General features: G+C 41.2%; 1 protein-coding gene across 2 annotated transcripts; it reads left to right on the forward strand.

Moving 5' to 3' along the window:
* Nucleotides 1–464: 464 nt before the first annotated feature.
* itcha (itchy E3 ubiquitin protein ligase a) lies at nucleotides 465–18,103 on the forward strand. 2 transcript variants are annotated; one of them, XM_054784254.1, is made up of 24 exons: nucleotides 465–615; nucleotides 1,798–1,854; nucleotides 1,951–2,092; nucleotides 5,027–5,151; nucleotides 8,342–8,473; nucleotides 8,774–8,822; nucleotides 8,905–9,080; nucleotides 9,164–9,398; nucleotides 9,476–9,571; nucleotides 10,330–10,504; nucleotides 10,587–10,656; nucleotides 10,734–10,818; nucleotides 10,929–11,057; nucleotides 11,138–11,210; nucleotides 11,291–11,362; nucleotides 11,440–11,528; nucleotides 11,683–11,842; nucleotides 11,922–12,055; nucleotides 13,748–13,888; nucleotides 13,982–14,102; nucleotides 14,181–14,285; nucleotides 14,359–14,455; nucleotides 14,534–14,606; nucleotides 16,416–18,103. In XM_054784254.1, exons 2-24 carry the CDS (start codon nucleotides 1,830–1,832, stop codon nucleotides 16,513–16,515), a joined length of 2,604 nt encoding a protein of 867 aa, XP_054640229.1. In that variant the 5' UTR covers nucleotides 465–615; nucleotides 1,798–1,829; the 3' UTR covers nucleotides 16,516–18,103. The 2 variants fall into 2 exon arrangements, with proteins under 2 accessions (XP_054640229.1, XP_054640230.1); XM_054784255.1 differs by having other exon boundaries at nucleotides 8,905–9,059; nucleotides 16,416–18,102.
* The last annotated feature ends 521 nt before the right edge of the window (nucleotides 18,104–18,624 follow it).

Genomic DNA, 18,624 nt, shown 5'->3' on the forward strand with positions numbered 1-18,624 from the left:
GCTCTCAAGGCAGAGGGTGTGAGGTTTTACTAATATACACTTGCGCAGCCTCACAGGCTGGCATCCGTTACACTCGTTCATGACCTCATGACCATAAGTGAGGGTGAGAACATAGATCGGCCGGTAAATTGAGAGCTTTGTCTTGCAATCCACCCTTTTCCGACTGGGAACCATGGGTGGCTGAATTCGGAGGTGCTGAGTTTCATCCTAGAAGCTCCACACTCAGCTGCAAACCGCCCCAGTAAACACTGAAGGTCTCATGAGGCCATCAGAACCACATTGTCTGCGAATAGCAGAGAAGAGATCCTGAGGCCCCCAAACTGGACCCTCTCGACGCCTTGGCTGCACCTAGAAATTCTGTCCATGAAAATGATTAACAGAATATGTGACAAAGGGCAGCCTTGGAGGAGGGTTAATAGACAGCGTAATACTTAATAGACAGCTCTTACTATGAAAATCCTTCCACCGGAAAAGCTGCCATGGTGGCTCTTGCTAGCTAGTATGTGAGATTCAGCGCTGCAATGATGGCAGGCGGTAATAATGCTTACTACGTGACAACAACCTCGGCACAACGTTAGGAAGCCAGTGTGTCTGTTTGTCGTCTGTCTATGTCAGGTACGGTCCTGTGGTGACTTTTCCTCGATGGAAGCTGCTACGTGCCGGTCGATGTTAGCATTAATTTTGCGTTCAATGGTTCTCTAATGGCAACAGTTTGTCGTGCGTAATGTATTTAGGGTAAACTTGATCCAGAGGTAGTGTTGGATCTTTAAAGCTTGTTAAATCGATTACCCAACACTTAATAAATAATTGCCGTAATGATATGGATAACGGAAGGCGACGTTTATGTGTGTAGCAGCGGCCAAGCTGACATGTAGACAGCGCAAAGCAAGTGACATGATAGCTAACAAAACATTTTATCTGCAAATTGCTTATTCAAGGGACTCTACTTTAGCTTCAGATCAGGGTGGGATTTTCTCTGTTGTAGAGACTGCCTTCTTGAAATAGCCAAGATTAACTAACCACATTATTACGTAACCTAGCAAAACCTCATATGAGGACAATGAGCCAACGATTTCAGTAAATTAGGCACACCTGCACACTGAGATCCAATACAAAATCTACTACTGCCGTGAGGAAGAGAATCAGTTTGATAAAATAAACATGGTGTCTAAGGGTGTATGAATTGTTTACACCTTCATATTGACATAAACAGCAGTTGGCTTGCCAAATAGTGAGCTCACATTTAGCTCTACTGCTTTGTGTTTGTTCTAAATGTGTGTACCTACTCATATTTCTTATTCTTTAAACCAATGATTCACAACGGTTAAACCCGCGGACTGGCTTGTTTCTGTCAAACTTTAATAGACTGGACATTGGACATGCTATTGTAATGTGAAAAACAAAGGAAAGCCAAATATCAAATGAAAACCCTGTACCAAACACACAAAATGAATATGGACTCACCATTGGTGTGAGCCTGGAGTTTGGTTTCCAGAGGGAAGATGATAATTGCGTGGTTTGAAGTGCGTGAGCGGTGGGTGCAGTGTGTTTTTACCATAGAAATCGTTGTTTGTAGTCGTATTGTTTTCCAAAAATCCAGTCTTAATTATGGGCTGGCAACAACATATACAATACCATTGTCGATAGGTCCTTTTTAACTTTAATGCCAAATGACGGAACAACAAAGTTCTCCCCACACACAGCACACAAGGGATTTAGCAAGCGATAAAGCCATATTTGAAGGAGCTGCTCTCATAATTTTGATTGACTTGTTCTTTGTCTCCCATTTGTTTCAAGTTGCTGTTTTTTGGCAGTGTTATGGCTGAACCATGAAGGCCCAATTACAAGTCACAGGTAAGTCACCATTAAGGTCACATAGCAGAAAATGACAGTTTACCCAACTGTTATTATAATATGGTGTTTTATATTCCCATTTCCCTTCCTCCTCAGTGCTTTCAGCCAAGCTTAAGGAAAACAAAAAGAACTGGTTCGGTCCCAGTCCATATGTAGAAGTAGCCGTGGATGGCCAGTCAAAGCGGACCGAGAAATGCAACAACACACACAATCCAAAGTGGAAGCAGGCACTCACAGTGTAAGTACACATTTTCAACCTAACTGCTGCCTTTTGGTTGTATCTAATCTCTACCATAGAGCATGTACAGTATATCAGGGGCGCACACAAGTATTTATGCACTTCATTTGCATAAACATGCAATAATTTGCCGTCAACAATGTTATGTTGATCCAATACAGTGGATCCTCGCATATTGGAGATTCAGTATTTGTGACCCTGTAAATTTGTGGATTTTTGATTTTTGTGTTATTTGTAGGGAAACAAGCCATTTTTTGAACCCAAATGCCTCCCTCATTCACAGTGCAACCAAAAATAACACAGCAAGTTACACATGTGGAACACACAATGTTCCTGTAACTGTACCACACGAACCTTGCGGGTATCAAAATAGTAGTATGAACTAATAGAATAAACTAGGGGTGAAATTTCTTGTTTGGAGAAAAGTTGTATCTTGAGAACCGGGCGGCCAGAAGCCAATCAGACCGTGAACTTTGAATGATATTACACTAATATGGTAGTGACAATGTGCAAGGCATTATTGGAAGCGCACATTAAGTGCTTTAACTAGGCACACCTTGCAAGCTAACCTACCTTGGTGTTCTCAGCGTCAGCGAGTGACGTATGCCTTTTTTTTTTCCATTGGAGTTAAACAGCTGATTGCTACTTGTTGATGGCTAAGCAAAAGCTGTAGAAATTCTACAGTTGATCCACCTTAGTTAAATATTTGTCGGATCAACCCACATAGATGTTCGGACTGCACCCTTAATCACTGAGCGGTTCCATTGACACTCATTGAATTTGGCTCAGCACCAACTTTCAAGTACAGGCGACCACTGGTTCCGTTTTATAACACACCAGAGATCCATGTTGACAATTTAGCGACATGGTCAATATAGTTACCAAGTAGGATATGCATTTAAGTGTTTCGTGCGTCTTGCATTTATTCTGTAATTAAATACAAGCCATCAACAAAAGTGAAGTCTCCACTGAGCAGGCGATCGGGAGTGATAACGCCACTCCGTAACGCCGTGCAATGCACGTCTGAAAGCTGTAGAAAAACAAACAAACAAACAAACAAAAACATCCACAATGCAACACAACCCTTGACCAACAGCACCAAGGCAGCAGAGCTTGCACACACTCGCCTTCCTGGCAAAACACGCATGGTTGTCCAAAGTGTGGCACAGGGGCCATTTGTGGAACGCATTGCAGAAATAAACAAAAAACGGCAAAAGTGGAAAAATAGAGCAAAAAGGCCTAATATAACTAGAAAAAGCTAAAATGTTGATGCTAATAGGTAGGGGTGCAACGATTCCTTGAATAATTTGAGTACCTCAATTACAAAAAATAATTGATTTCTTTCTGCCTCAAGGAATTACTTTCATCACCAACGCACTTACGTCAAAATGGAAAATGTGGCTAAACAGCAAGTTGAACACCGTGATGTGTATCCGTTGTAACGTGGCACTTACACAACACAACAGCACATCTTTTATGTTGCATCATCTCCTACTGAATGGAGTGGAAGATCCGAGACAAGGTAAAATTAACGTAGTGCAAATCAGTGAGATTAAGGCTAATGTACCTTACTAACATAACATTAGCCGTGTGGAGGGCTAACTTTGTCCTAATTATGACTACTGTCGAATGTGTGGCAGTTTATTACGATGGTAATGTGACTTCATACAGGGTTTATTTCATCTGCAAAAACACTGCTGTGAGATAAGAAGATAGGAAATAAAAGCATTTTAGCTCACTAATCAGTAGCTGCTCATTTCTAGCAGACAATACTGTGTAATGGAACAAGGAAGTACGTGTCTCACTCAATCAGCGGAGAGTAATGTGCTCCACTACAGAAGGTGTCTTCTTTTGACTTTGAACACTGCAAAAACTCCATATCTTATAAAGAATTGTCTTATTTCTAGTCACCCTAAGTTTAGGGTTAATAAACGCACAGCCATCCAAATAATGTAATTCAGTATGTAATTTAGTCTTAGTAATGTCTTAGTGAAGTAATTATTATTTCTCTCCTTTTCCAGTAAATACAGAAGTTACAGTCTCCTAAAGCACCATCCTGTAGTCCATCAGACCCAAGAAAATCGGCCAAGCCAGTTTGTTCTTATGCACAATGTGAATTGAAGAAATAAAACGGTTGATTATCTAAAAAACATTAAATCAGTTGGCCGTTCATTATTCAGTGAAATGTTTTATTTTCTCTTGTGTATGTATAATTGCTCTTTAACCAAGCAAAATATTTTTTTCCCAATTACTCGATTAATCGAAAACATTTTCAGTGGAATACTCGATTTACTAAAATATTCGATAGCTGCAGCCCTACTAATAACTAATAAAAACACAAAGATTTGTCTTTAAATATATGTATAATGTTTTTTTATAATAATAATTATATGGTCTCAAAAATTTACAATATTTGAGCTTCAATTTGTGGGACAACAAACATTTCAAAATGCACCTTGTTCGGTCATATTTTTTCATTGTACTTTTCTTTAAATTAATATTAAAATCTCATCCCGTCTCCTCCTTGTGGACCCAATCTCGTGTATTGTCTCGTGAGTTGCGTGTCTCGTGACACCCCTAGTATAAAGGAATATACAGTACATGTAAAGCAATACTATTTTATATAAATTTATAACCCGCAAAGCATGCTGGGAAGCCCACACGCATACTTCGCAACAGGAAGTTACCCAGCATACGCTGTGGGTTATACATTAGCATTAAATAGTATTATTTTGCATATATATTAGTGCGTAAGCGTTTATTTCGATACCCACATTGTCCGTGTTTTGCAGTTTCTTTGTGTTCCACGTTACATTTTTATGTGCATCTCTTGCGGTTTTTCGCCATTAGCCAGAATCTATTGTATAACAAAACATCTGCCTTTTATAAAGCTCATGATGTTCCATCCTTATTGACGCTTTTCTGTCACTACAGGATCGTGACTCCTCTCAGCAAGCTGATATTCCGTGTTTGGAGCCACCAGACGCTCAAGGCAGACATCTTGTTGGGAATGGCCACGCTGGAGATCCGCGAGACGCTGAAGGCTAACGACTTGAAACGTGAGTGCCATGCTCTACTTTGTGTTTGTCTGTGTTGAAGGAATATTCCACATGCCACATTCCCACAGAGATACAATAAACAAGCTCAGACTCATCAAAATCAGGATCATATCAAGTTTTGTATCATCCCACTGGTTCTTATTTTCTCACCAAATTGTCTGTCGTCAGCTTATCATTTGCTCTTTGCCAGATGTTGCGCACACTTATTATGTAAGACTCCTGTACTTGTTAAGGCAGTGTTTTATTATGCCTTTTGATATAATTACCCTGAGATAACTCAGCCTGTGAACATGTCTCTGCTTGTGTGTGTATAGTATGTGCTGTTGTGGAAAATTGCTCTCAGCGATAGAAAGAAGAAGAAAACTGTTTTGACACAAAACTGACAATTGGCCAAATGCAGACCAGTCCGATCCAAGTGTCTCGCCAAACAGCGAGAGTGGGGCAGAGTTACACTGTCTCTGAGGGGAAAAACAGAAAGAACCAGGTGCATGCATGTTTTTTCGGAGTTCAGTCATAAGCTAATGAAGATCTGCATACTGTGCGCACAAGCATTTTCAAAGAGAGGAACAGATACTCCCTGTCCTTGAACTTCCAGCTAGAAGAGTCAAGCTAACCATTACTTCTTTTTCTTCGTCTTATGCTCATTTCAAGGTAAACACCCAATGCAACACAAGTAGATAGATATACAGTGGTGTGAAAGTGTTTCCCCCCTTCCTGATTTCTTATTTTTTATATACACTTAAATGTTTCAGATCATCAAACAAATTTAAATATTAGTCAATGACAACACAAGTGAACACAAAATGCAGTTTTTAAATGAAACTTTTTATTATTAAGGGAGAATAAAAATCCAAACCCACATGGCCCTGTGAGAAAAAGTGATTGCCCTGCCCCAGAAAGAAAGTAATTGAGACCTATCAGTCTGGAAAAGGTTATAAAGCCATTTCTAAAGCTTTGGGACCCCAGCGAACCACAGTGAGAGCTATTACGGACAGATGGCGAAAACATGGAACAGTGGTGAACCTTCCCAGGAGTGGCCAGCCAACCAAAATGAGCCCAGAGACGACTCATCCATGAGGTCACAAAAGACCCCACAACAACATCCAAAGAACTACAGGCCTCACTTGCCTCAGTTGAGGTCAGTGTTCATGACTCCACCATAAGAAAGACATTGGGCAAAAACTGCCTGCATGGCAGAGTTCCAAGATGAAAACCACTGCTGAACCAAAAGAAAATTAAGGCTCGTCTCAATTTTGCCAGAAATCATCTTGATGATCCTCAAGACCTTCAGGAAAATACTCTGTGGTTTGATGAGGCAAAAGTTGAACTTTTTGGAAGGTGTGTGTGCCATTACATCTGGCGTAAAAGTAACACAACATTTCATAAAAAGAACATCATACCAACAGTAAAAGTCTACAGTATATGCTGGTGGTAATGTGATGATCTGGGGGTGTTTTGCTGCTTCAGGACCTGTAAGACTTGCTGTGATAAATGGAACCATGAATTCTGCTGTCTCCCAAAAAATCCTGAAGGAGAATGTCCGGCCATCTGTTGGTGACCTCAAGCTGAAATGAACTTAAGTTCTGCAGCAGGACAATGATCCAACACACACCAGCAAGTCCACCTCTGAATGGCTGAAGGAAAAACAAAATTAAGGGTTTGCAGTGGCCTAGTCAAAGTCCTGACCTGAATCCTATTGAGATGCTGTGACATGACCTTAAAAAGGTGCTTCATGCTGGAAAACCCTCCAATGTGGCTGAATTACAACAATTCTGCAAAGATATGTGGGCCAAAATTCCTCCAAAGTGTCGTAAGAAACTCATTGCAAGTTATCACAAATGTTTGATTGCAGTTGTTGCTGCTAAGGGTGGCCCAACCAGTTATTAGGTTTAGGGTGCCATCTCTTTTTCACACAGGGCCATGTAAGTTTGGATTTTTTTCTCACTTAATAATAAAAAGCTTCATTTAAAACTGCATTTTGTGTTCTCATTGACTAAAATTTAAAATAGTTTGATCTGAAACATTTTAGGTGTGACAAACATGCGGAAAAATAAGAAATTAGGGAGGGGGCAAACACATTTCACACCACTGTATATATTAGCAGAAGTTAACATATGTTGTATGTATATAATATTGGTCAAATATAAATTGCCATCACAGTGTACACGTTCTCTGATAAAACTGGGTGACACTTAATTCATTTTAGTCATATGATGTATCGTTAGTTGACACTCAGACCAGAAGAACCAGACAGACAGAACTTTTCTTAAATTTTTGTTACTTTTATAGTAGTGTATTAGTATTACTATTAGTTTTATATTAGTGATGTCATATTTGGTTAGGACAAATCTCCAGGTACGGTTTGTCTAATCCACCTTTGCACAAATTATGGTTAAATCTTAAATGTAAAAAAGTAATAGCTCTAAATAAGGTAAATAATCTGTTATCGTATCGGTCTTGAGAAGCAGAAAGTTATCTGTATCGGTTTGAAAAAAAATATCATGCATCCCTAGTTTTATCCACAATGCAGTGGTGGCGGCTAGGCATAATAAATCAAGGTTCTAGGTGCTCAGCTAAGCGTTTAAGCCCGACTTTACACTCACGACAGACAGGGCCTAGTCATTTTTTCTGTTATACTGTAGCTAATGACTTCTTGTCATCCTGTGGAAGTTTCTCAAGCTTTGCAAATGTGCCATCAGCGGTAGATGTTTCAGGAAGCCATGGTGTTGTGAAAATGCTTCCTAAAATGCACAATTAATTTGTTTGTATTGAACTTCCCCATTGCTGTGCCACCACGGGAAACTTGTGCATGACAAGTGTTAGACTCGGCGGCAATGTCTTTTTCGGACTTTAACGAAACAAAACAAAAAATACACACAGTTGACATCATCCTATTTCATGCTTAATACGGTAGCACTCACTGATCGCGTGTACTTTATACGGCCGCTGCTGGATAGACGTGCTGGGGTCTAGTCTGGAATCGGCTGCTTGTATCGGAATGGCAGTGCGAGAGATTTTTAGGTGCAGGCCGATATAATTCGCTACTTGTTTTTTTCTTCCTGATATTGGCCCAACATCCGATCGGGACACCCCTAAAGAAAATAAATATTTGAGGAAATACAGTACTGTATTCGGCATGGTACAGTGTGACATGTGATGCCGTGTGGTGTTTCTTGTGTGCTGTCCTCAGTGTGCGAGGTGGTCCAGACACTGCAGCTGTGCTCTGACAGAGACTCCCGGGACATCGTCGGCGACCTGTCGGTCTGTCTAGACGGCATGCACGTCGACTCTGAAGCCTTCGCCTCAGCAGAAAAAGACCATGGTGAGATGATTCTACCATGCAGAGCCAAGTGTTTTCATTTTCAGAAGACCACGACTTATTTGCCTCCGTGTGGAGATTAATTGAAATTAAGTTCAATTTAGTGTCAATTTAACTCACAAATACTTAAGATTCAAGTAGCTTGGCAGTTGTAAACGGGTTTGTAAAGTGCTGTACCGCCACCTACAGGACTGGAGTGGAACATAATGAATTGTCAATTGTTTAAACCACAATATGTCAGAGTAAGCCCCTTACTTTAATATGTACTGAGCACTCAGCAATTTCTGTCTTTTGTCATCCAAGCTTCTCTGCTCAAGGAAGATGCAAGACAAAACGGGAAAAGTGGCAACAGGTGTCGTAAACTTTGACTTACTCGGCTGTTAAAATACTTTAGTACATTTCTTCACTTAATGCATTTGCTGCAAATATTGCAGGCCAAGCAGAGATTCGTCTCCGTCCAGTGACTCGGATGAATGGGTCATTGTACCAGACACTCGCACCATCAACGGCTCCAGCTCCCCTTCCCAGTCTCCGGGGGGTGCTACCGGTTCTCGCCGCTCTAGACCTGCCCGACCTTCTTCTGCCCCCGGTAGACCCGCCACCTCACCAAGTAGTGCAATGATGCGTCGAAAGCTATAACATTGCTTTTTCATGAAATGTTTAATAACACTTTGTTGCTTCTATTCCTTCCAGCTTCCTCCAGCAGTTCTTCTCCAAGCGAGTTAAGTGAGGGTATGGCATCTGATGGCTCTTCCCAGGCATCTGCCAGTGGGGGTTCAGATCACCATGAGGACACGGGTACAGGCGGAGCAGCAGCACCAACAGCGAGGCCTCCTGCTGCAAGTGTCCCCAGACCAGTGGCCCCAGCCGCACCAGCCACAGCTGCTTCAAGAGTCACGCCCATTAGCAGTGGCCCCTTGCCACCTGGGTAGATATCTCTCGCACTTATGTTCTCCCCTACGGTGTCACATGCAGTCATGCTAATGTGTCATTTGTTTGGTGTAGCTGGGAGCAGCGTGTGGACCAAAATGGACGCATGTACTTTGTCGATCACATTGAGAAGAGGACTACATGGGACCGACCAGAGGCTCTGCCGACAGGGTAAGGCTATGTTAAAGGTAGTATATCTTTTAACAATTTCAAATCTCAGAGGAATAATGCAAGTGTGTTGTCCAAAATGTAGCTTTTAATGCTAGAAATTAGACAGTTTAGAAGTGCTTTTTATAAGACCTACTGAGAACACACCATTTTGTGTGTCTGTGGCTGTAATGCTAATGAGCTGTTTGCCCACGCCTGTTTCTGACAGAATGTGTGGCTCCAGGATGCACTATTTTCCAACTTTATCCACTTTTTACAGACACAGTGTAACTCTGCACTCGTCCAACGTAATAGATGCCATATATCACATACAACAGCGTAAAAGTAAGGAGAGGGACGGGAGGACATAAACATTAGCAGCACTAGCATAGCCATGTGAGCTACAGTGCCCACATTACACACATTTTAACAGCAACATCATGCTGGGTTTGCCCTGTGATTGGCTGGCAACCAGTCCAGAGTGTACCCCGCCTCTCGTCTGAAGTAGCTGGGATAGGCTCCAGCATATCCGCAACCCTGGTGAGGACAAGAGGCATAGAAAATGGATGAATGGCTTATGCTAGGTTAGCCTATTGAATTAATAAATACTGTACTTGCTGACTAATTAATAGTTGGCAGAGCTCCAGGCTTTGTTGTAAGATGTGTAACGAAGCCTGGTTTTATTTTTATTTCCAAATGTTGGACATTAATTGAATTTAATTTTGTTTAACAAACACATCGAATACAGCATGGTTTACTTTTCCCTCCTCCTGTGTCTGCAGATGGGAGCGCAGAGTAGACCCCATGGGCAGGGTGTACTATGTGGACCACATCACCAGGACGACCACGTGGCAGCGACCCACCCAGGAATCAGTGCGTAATTACGAGGAATGGCAGCATCAGCGCAGCCAGCTGCAAGGAGCCATGCAGCAGTTCAACCAGCGGTTCATTTATGGGGTTAGCTGTGAAACAACATCCAAAATTTAGAGTTATATTTTTAAAGGAGTGTTTTTTTATGTTGTCTTTCATTTTTGTTCAGCTCCAGGACCAGCTTGCAGCCACGTCCAACAAAGAGTTTGACCCCCTCGGACCTCTACCGCATGGCTGGGGTAGAAATCACACCTGGATGTTGCTGGAGTTTTGTAAGTGATAGTAAATGACTGCAAATATATGTATTTCATTTCAGAAAAAAGGACAGACAGCAATGGCAGAGTGTATTTTGTTCATCACCCAACACGGACAACACAATGGGAAGACCCCAGGACACAAGGGTGAGTCTCTGAAAGCGTACGTTCAAATGCGAACTGAATCCAGCGGATGTACTTTGTTTTATTACTTTTGAGGGATGCTAATGTTTCAGTCTTGTGCTTGTGCTGTTCAGGCTGCTCAATGACAAACCTTTGCCCGAGGGCTGGGAAATGAGGTTCACCGTGGATGGCATTCCCTACTTTGTGGACCACAACAGGCGAACCACAACCTACATTGACCCTCGTACGGGAAAATCCTCGCTGTGAGTTGTCAGTTGTGTGGTAATTATTTGTAAATAGCCAGAGGAGTGTGTGGACAATGTTTCTGTTGTTCTTCCAACAGTGAAAATGGCCCACAGATTACCTATGTCAGGGACTTTAAAGCCAAAGTGCAATACTTCAGGTTCTGGTGTCAGGTAAGAAAGGTTATATTGTGTGCCCATGTGCAAATAAATGCAACATTGTAATCTTATTTCTGTTTTTCATTCCTGCACAGCAACTGTCGATGCCTCAGCACATCAAGATTTCCGTTTCTAGGAAAACTTTGTTTGAGGACTCATTCCAGCAGGTGATGAAATGAACCCTTCTTCATCTTCTTCGCATCTTGCTGTTGTGCTTAACTGGTTTGATTGCTTTGTGTTAAAGATCATGAGCTTCCATCCTCAAGATCTGAGACGGCGACTGTGGATCATTTTCCCCGGAGAGGAAGGTTTGGACTATGGAGGCGTGGCCAGGTAATTTCTGCTTCCTGTTGTATTAATCAAAATGAAGCATCTCTGTTGTATCTCGTAACAACATTCTCATGTCTTTTGGTTTATTAAGTTTTGGTCCAAATGCTTTTGCAACCTGCTCATTCATTATGACTCTTTGTCTTGTGTCTGTGTCCAGGGAATGGTTCTTCCTGCTTTCTCACGAAGTGCTGAACCCCATGTACTGTTTGTTTGAGTATGCTGGCAAAGACAACTATTGTCTGCAGATCAACCCCGCCTCCTACATTAACCCGGACCACCTCAAGTACTTCAAGTTCATCGGCCGCTTCATCGCCATGGTAAAGATGCTTAAAAATCAGAAAAAATCATTATCATTGTGTTTTTTCTTTAATTGGTCAAACTGCTTTCCATCCCCAGGCCTTGTTCCACGGCAAGTTCATTGACACAGGTTTCTCCTTGCCCTTCTACAAGCGTATCCTGAACAAGCCTCTGGCTCTCAAAGACCTGGAGTCCGTGGATCCAGAGTTTTACAATTCCCTTATATGGATCAAGTAAGCATGCATGTTAAAGAATAAGAAAGCCTCGCTCCAATTATTGCTTGCTTCCAATTCCAAAAAACAACCTGTCCTCTTTGTGGTTTAAGTGACTAACACTCACACCCCACCGGCCTTAATTACAGCATTCTCTTTTTTGCACATGGCTCGCGCCTACCCCTCCAAACCCTTCTGCTAGCTGAACATTTACGTTCTCCGAACCATAAACAAGATTTGTTATAAAAGTGGAAAGCGGAATTATTAGATTCAACACCCCAACCCTCGCTTTTTAATTGCCATTGTTCACTAGCGGCGGAAGCTAACAAGCTAAATGCACAATCCAGGTTTAAAGGGATAGTTCGAATTTTTTGACATGAAGTTGTATGATATCCCCATCAGCAGTGTAGTCCATTAACGACTTACCCCTCACTTGGTCTCCTAAGTGCAGTTCTGGTCGGATTTTGGTGATGAAGAACGTAGTTCCGCTTAGTTGCTGGGGACATTTAAGTAAAGAGTTTAGCTTCTCAAAACAATGTGTGTTCAAAAGAGTAATACATTTGCATCACAAAAAGAGCGTTTTGTGAGGTCTGATTTTTTTTTGAGAAGGCATTTTTGTGATACAAACGTATTACTCTTTTGAACGCATATTATTTTGAGAAGCCAAACTCTTTACTGAAATGTCCCTAGCAACTAAGTGGAACTATGTTCTTCATCACCAAAATTCAGAACTGGACTAAGGAAACTAAGTGGGGGGTAAGTCGCTGTTGCTGGACTACACTGCTCATGGGGATGTCATACAACTTGATGTCAAAAAATTCAAACTATCTCATCCACCCATTTTCCTCCACTTATTCGGGTCCGGGACGCAGGGGCAGCAGTCTCAGTAGGGAAGCCCAGACTTCCTGTCCCCAGCCACCTCCTCCAGCTTCACCAGGAGGACACCAAGGTGTTCCCAAGCCAGCTATGAGACATAATCCCTCTAGCGTGTCATAGGCCTTCCCCGGGGCCTTCTCCCGGCTGGGCATGACCAGAACACCTCACCAGGGAGGCATCCGGACTATCCCTTTAAGCCCTAAATATGCCTCACATGCTTATTAAGCACCTTTTGAAGTATAAAATGTATAGGTATTCACCGCTAATGAATGACTGTCAAAGCGAGTGTGTCAGTAGCAAACGTTTGCATCTCAGTACACAACTATGATGCGTTCAAGGACCACCGACCTAGTGTGAAATCTCAATGCTTAAGGGCAAAACATTATCAGTGCAGCATAAAGACATAAACATGTAAAAAATGTGGGCTTTCTAATATTGGTACATGTTTGCTGTACATTTTACCTGTGTTGTCACGTATTTATAGAAAAGTGAGTTAAGTGAATTATATTTTCTGCGGAAAAACAGCCTGTTTTTCAGAGAGAAATTTCCTTCTAGCAAAAATAAGCGAATTTGCAGGGTCGTCAATGCTAAATTGCAAAGGTGCTGGGATCCACTGTATTTGTAATATTTAATATATCCTATTTGTTTCAGGATTTAGTATACACTGAATGTGAGGTTAATGATCAACTAGCAAAAATAAGTGATTAATATGTATTTATAAGTTTTTATTTACTGTATTATATTTATATGTATAAGTATTTATAGGTTTTTGGTGTGTAGGTTTCATTGCATCCAAGGTTGTTTGTATTTTTTTTTTATGAACTGTATATTTTGCAGGGACAATAACATCGAAGAGTGTGGTCTGGAGATGTTCTTCTCAGTCGACAAAGAGATCCTAGGGGAGGTCACCACCCACGAGCTGAAACCAGATGGTGGAAACATTCAAGTGACTGAGGAAAACAAGGAGGAGTACATCAGGTGCTTCTTCACACACCCTCACTTTAACATCTGACATTTATGTGCTGTGGTGGTCAGGACGTCTTTGCCATGTTTGTGCTGTGCTAACTTCAGGCTGGTGGCTGAGTGGAGGCTGTCCAGAGGTGTTGAGGAGCAGACCCAGGCCTTCTTTGAGGGCTTCAATGAGGTTCTGCCTCAGCAATACCTGCAGTACTTTGATGCTAAGGAATTAGAGGTACTTGAATCCAATTGTTGACTTGTGAGGCTTGAACTGGTGAAGTAGTGCTCACTCTCTTGCTTCATTGCCATTGAGGTGATGCTGTGTGGGATGCAAGAGATCGATCTCGTGGACTGGCAGAGGAACACCATCTACAGGCATTATGCTCGAAGCAGCAAGCAGATTCTTTGGTTCTGGCAGGTTGGTACTGCAGTCAACTACTATAACAGCTAATATACTGCCTTGGACCTAATAGACTTTTACCTCTTGGCAGTTTGTGAAGGAGATGGACAACGAGAAGAGGATGAGACTGCTGCAGTTTGTCACCGGAACTTGTCGTCTTCCCGTTGGCGGCTTTGCTGACCTCATGGGTGCGTACCTGCTTGTTTTCGCGGCACAATTTGGTTTGCTTTATTTCACGTTACGCCGTTTGTTGTGATTAACTATAGGAAGTAACGGGCCACAGAAGTTCTGCATTGAGAAGGTGGGCAAAGAGAACTGGCTTCCGCGAAGCCACACATGGTATGTCCAATTTATACTTATTCGGTTTTAATTGTGTTAGAGGGCCCATATTGTACTATTTTCAGACAATTTTAAAAACATGTCAGCGGTCTCACAAAAGTGTATTGGAAATGTGTTATACTTGATGCTGGAATTTAGACAGTTTGAAAGTGCTTTTAGTGAGCCCTACTGGAGACACGCTGTTTTTGGTGTCTGTAGCTATAATGCTAATGAGCTTTTTTTGTCCAGGCCTGTCTCCAACAGTGTGTGTCTCCAAGAAGCGCAATTGCGCGTTTAACCAATTTATTGTGATAGATGATTTGATCGACATCTAGATACATGGGTTACGATACGATTTCAAAACGCTATATTTTAAAAACAGAACGATTTCATTCACTGTCCGAACGATACAATTCGATTCCATACGATTCTACGGTTAACATTTGTTGATGTAAACACTAATCTTACATTATAAAATAAAGAAGCCAATCTATAAAAGTGGCATTCTTACAGTATTTTCAAACGTGTATAAGGCACTGGCAAAAATCTTGAACATCTTTTGATTTGATGGGCTCAATATAAGATATATCAATAAAAAAAAGTCTAGCCTTCAGTCCACTAAGAAGAAGAATAATAATAAGAAATAAATAAACAGCATAAAGCCTCTCAAATAATGACACATTTCTTCAAGAGTAGCATAAATGTGTCCATGCAAAGATGAGTAAATAGCACTAATTGCCACATGGGTGAAATGAAAATGCTGTTAGCTTGGAAAAGTCAACAATCCCATACTCAAAATGTCATAAGAATAGTAAGCATGCAACATTTCAGCCTGACAATAGTGTTTTGAACACTCTAGGTAGGTAACAAAGGTGCAACATTTCAAAGTAAATCAGCTACAAACAAAAAAATAAGCAGCACCCCTAGAAAAAAGGCTACCATATTTGTCTCTGTCAAGATTTGTTGTGCGCGATAATCGTTTCGCATTGTTTTTGAGACGCACTGTCAACTGACTGCTTGTCTCGCAATACCCGGTGTATGTCTCAAAGTGATTCATCTAAAGCTTCATGGCTGATCTTTATTGATTGAGGACACAGCCGTATCTCTCACTTGTCAAATCGGACATCCGGTCGTATCGGTTTATTGTTCACAACCCTACTAAAATAATGTAATGGATACAATATATCACATACAACAACATAACGTTAAGGACTGGGACAGGAGCACACACGTTAGCAACACTAGCATACTTATGTGCTAACATTGCAGTCAAGCTAGATTTTAGCCTATTTGCCGAAGGAAAAAAACAAATGAACAAACTTACTGCTCCCCCATCTGTAGCTGACTGACGGATAGTTGACAGAGTTGCAGGATTTATTTTAAGACGCGTGGCAAAGCCTACTTTTTTACAAAGCTGTCCTCCAAGTGTTTGGTGTATACACAGGGCGGGCTCATTTAGCTAGGAGCGCGTCAGAGGCAGTATCATGTCCATGAGGAAGGTGGTTTTTCCTTTATGATGTCATGAAGTCACAACTTCAAAAGCGACCATTTAAGGGCAAGCAAACAAGCGAGGAAAGGGATCAATTTAGATTAGTTTGGTGCTCATAAATAGACTCTTGGGACACATATTAGAACATCTGTTTGTTAGAACGTCATTAAAATATCAATGTTGAATAAATAGGGTCCTTTAACACTCATGTACTGCTCACAGCCACTAGGGGGCATATTTGCATTGCATCTGGCCAATGTTTTGTCTGGCATTTTGGCTCAGCATTCCCAAGTAATTACTGAGAAGGTGATCTATTTTCGTCTCCCTATTGTCCCACCTAGCTTTAATCGTCTGGACCTGCCTCCTTACAAGAGTTACGAGCAGCTGAAGGAGAAGCTCATGTTTGCCATCGAGGAGACGGAAGGCTTCGGGCAGGAGTAACCACGGCACCTTTTCCTCATATTTGTCTCTGCAGCCCAGAGCTGCTTTTATTTCTCTACCACACCAACTGTATGCAGTCCCGCAGCTGCTTTCAAAGCTCTTTAAGATCTAATACGAGACTCTTCCCTGCATTGAGTTAACATGAGAGTGGACGTTTCTTCACCCTTATCACAACATCACGCTTAACATCGTGCAAGTGTGAAACAGAAGAAGCACCATAAGGACCTCCCTGTTAAGACTATGCACTCAGATTATATTTTCAGAGTATATTTCATTTGTATATCTAAAAAAAATCGTTCTTTTAGTCAAATGGCTGATTAGACTGATTCATGTAGCACAGGCTGTTCCTTTTAAGAAGATTTTTCATTTCTTTAACATAGTTTACACATGAACTGTGAAGGGCAAGACAGTAGGATTGTCCCTGACAAAGCATGTTATTCTTCTTTGTTTTAAGTGCAATAGTTTTATAGCTGTACCAACAATAGTTTTGATGACTTTACGAGATAAGTTTTCACTCTTTAGTGCTGATTTCACGATCTGATTTGAAAACTGGTGCAGGTTCAAAAATCTTTTTAATGTAACTTCCCCAAAAAAGGGCCGTTGTCTTCTGTGTAATATAAGAATATCGGACCTTGAGTGTTCCTTTTATCAAGTGTGAATAACTGTTAATTGATTACTGATGAAGTGGGAACATTCCTGTGTGATAGATTTGTAAAATAATGTCCTATTCCCACTGAGTGGTAGCAAAAACATGATCCTGGCTAGATAATGAAGAAGCTGAATCATGAGCTTTAAATGCTTTTAAGTGACTAATGCAGTGTAAATACAGGTACTGTATACTTAGCGGCATATAATTCACCCAAGTAGTGGTCCCCTTTTGTGATTGTGGCTTGGAAGTGGAGCGCTAGCAGGTGACCCTAGTTTTATAGGGAGAGATGTACTCTACTGTACTGTATTGAGATTTCTACAGGGATTTTGGCTTTCAGGTTGTTTTCCCTTCCAGATGCAAACGTCAAACCTCCAAGTGTTATTGTCCAAATTAGCTTAAACAATACCTAAAATTGCAAATCTGTTATTAATGATAAGCTGCCTAGATTCTGCCTGTGTTCTTCATCACTAGGAATTTAAGATAAGCAATCACAGATTAAAGAATAAGTTACACCGTGATAAAGTCAACCGAATGTAATTCAAATTTACACAATTCAGAATTTGTGATTACAGGTGTGATGCTTGACTATCGCACAATCTGATGACATCTTCAATTAAATATTTGACCCCACATGTGGTATGGTACCTAAAAATGACACGTATGACACGTAAAATACTGTATAAGTAAATAAATATCTTGGTCTGACTCTTGTATTGAATATCGCTAGACTGTGCCCGGGGTCCTGATATTGTGGCTGGTGATTGTTGCCCACTCAGCCGAATATCTCTTGGTGTGCAGGTCCATGATTAGGACAGGTCAAATTATTTTTTAATTGAAACAGTTGCACCTCACTAACCTAATTTTATGAACCACTTCACTTGTACATCAATCACCTTTGCTCTCTGGGGTATTTACAATTAAAGAAATATAAAACTGACTGTTGTACTGAATTTTTACAGTAAATAGTGATGATGTGTAAAGATTAAATAATATAATTTAAACCATCCATCTTTTATGCAGCTTATCCTCACTAGGGTCTCGGGTATGCTGGAGCCTATCCCAGCTGACTGGGCAGAGGCAGGGTACACCCTGGACTGGTCGCCAGCTAATTCATGACAGATATAAACAACCATTCACACTTCCATTTGTGCCTATGGGCAATTTAGAGTCGCCACTTAACCTAGTGCATGTTTTTGGAATGTGGGAGGAAACTGGAGTACCCGGAGAAAACCCACGCACGCACGGGGAGAACATGCAAACTCCACACACAAATGGCCAACATGCTAACCACTAGGCCACTTTGTGGCCCTGAATTAAACCTCAAACCATAATATTTAAGCTATTGAAAGTGGATTCTCAGTGGAAATGTAACTATTAGTGTGCACAATTATTATGCAACTAAGAGAAAAAACAGCATTTTCTTATTAATGTTAAAGCGACAAAACGCATCGTTTTACAAT

This window comes from Dunckerocampus dactyliophorus, chromosome 8, assembly GCF_027744805.1.
Source record: "Dunckerocampus dactyliophorus isolate RoL2022-P2 chromosome 8, RoL_Ddac_1.1, whole genome shotgun sequence".
Taxonomy (NCBI): domain Eukaryota; kingdom Metazoa; phylum Chordata; class Actinopteri; order Syngnathiformes; family Syngnathidae; genus Dunckerocampus; species Dunckerocampus dactyliophorus.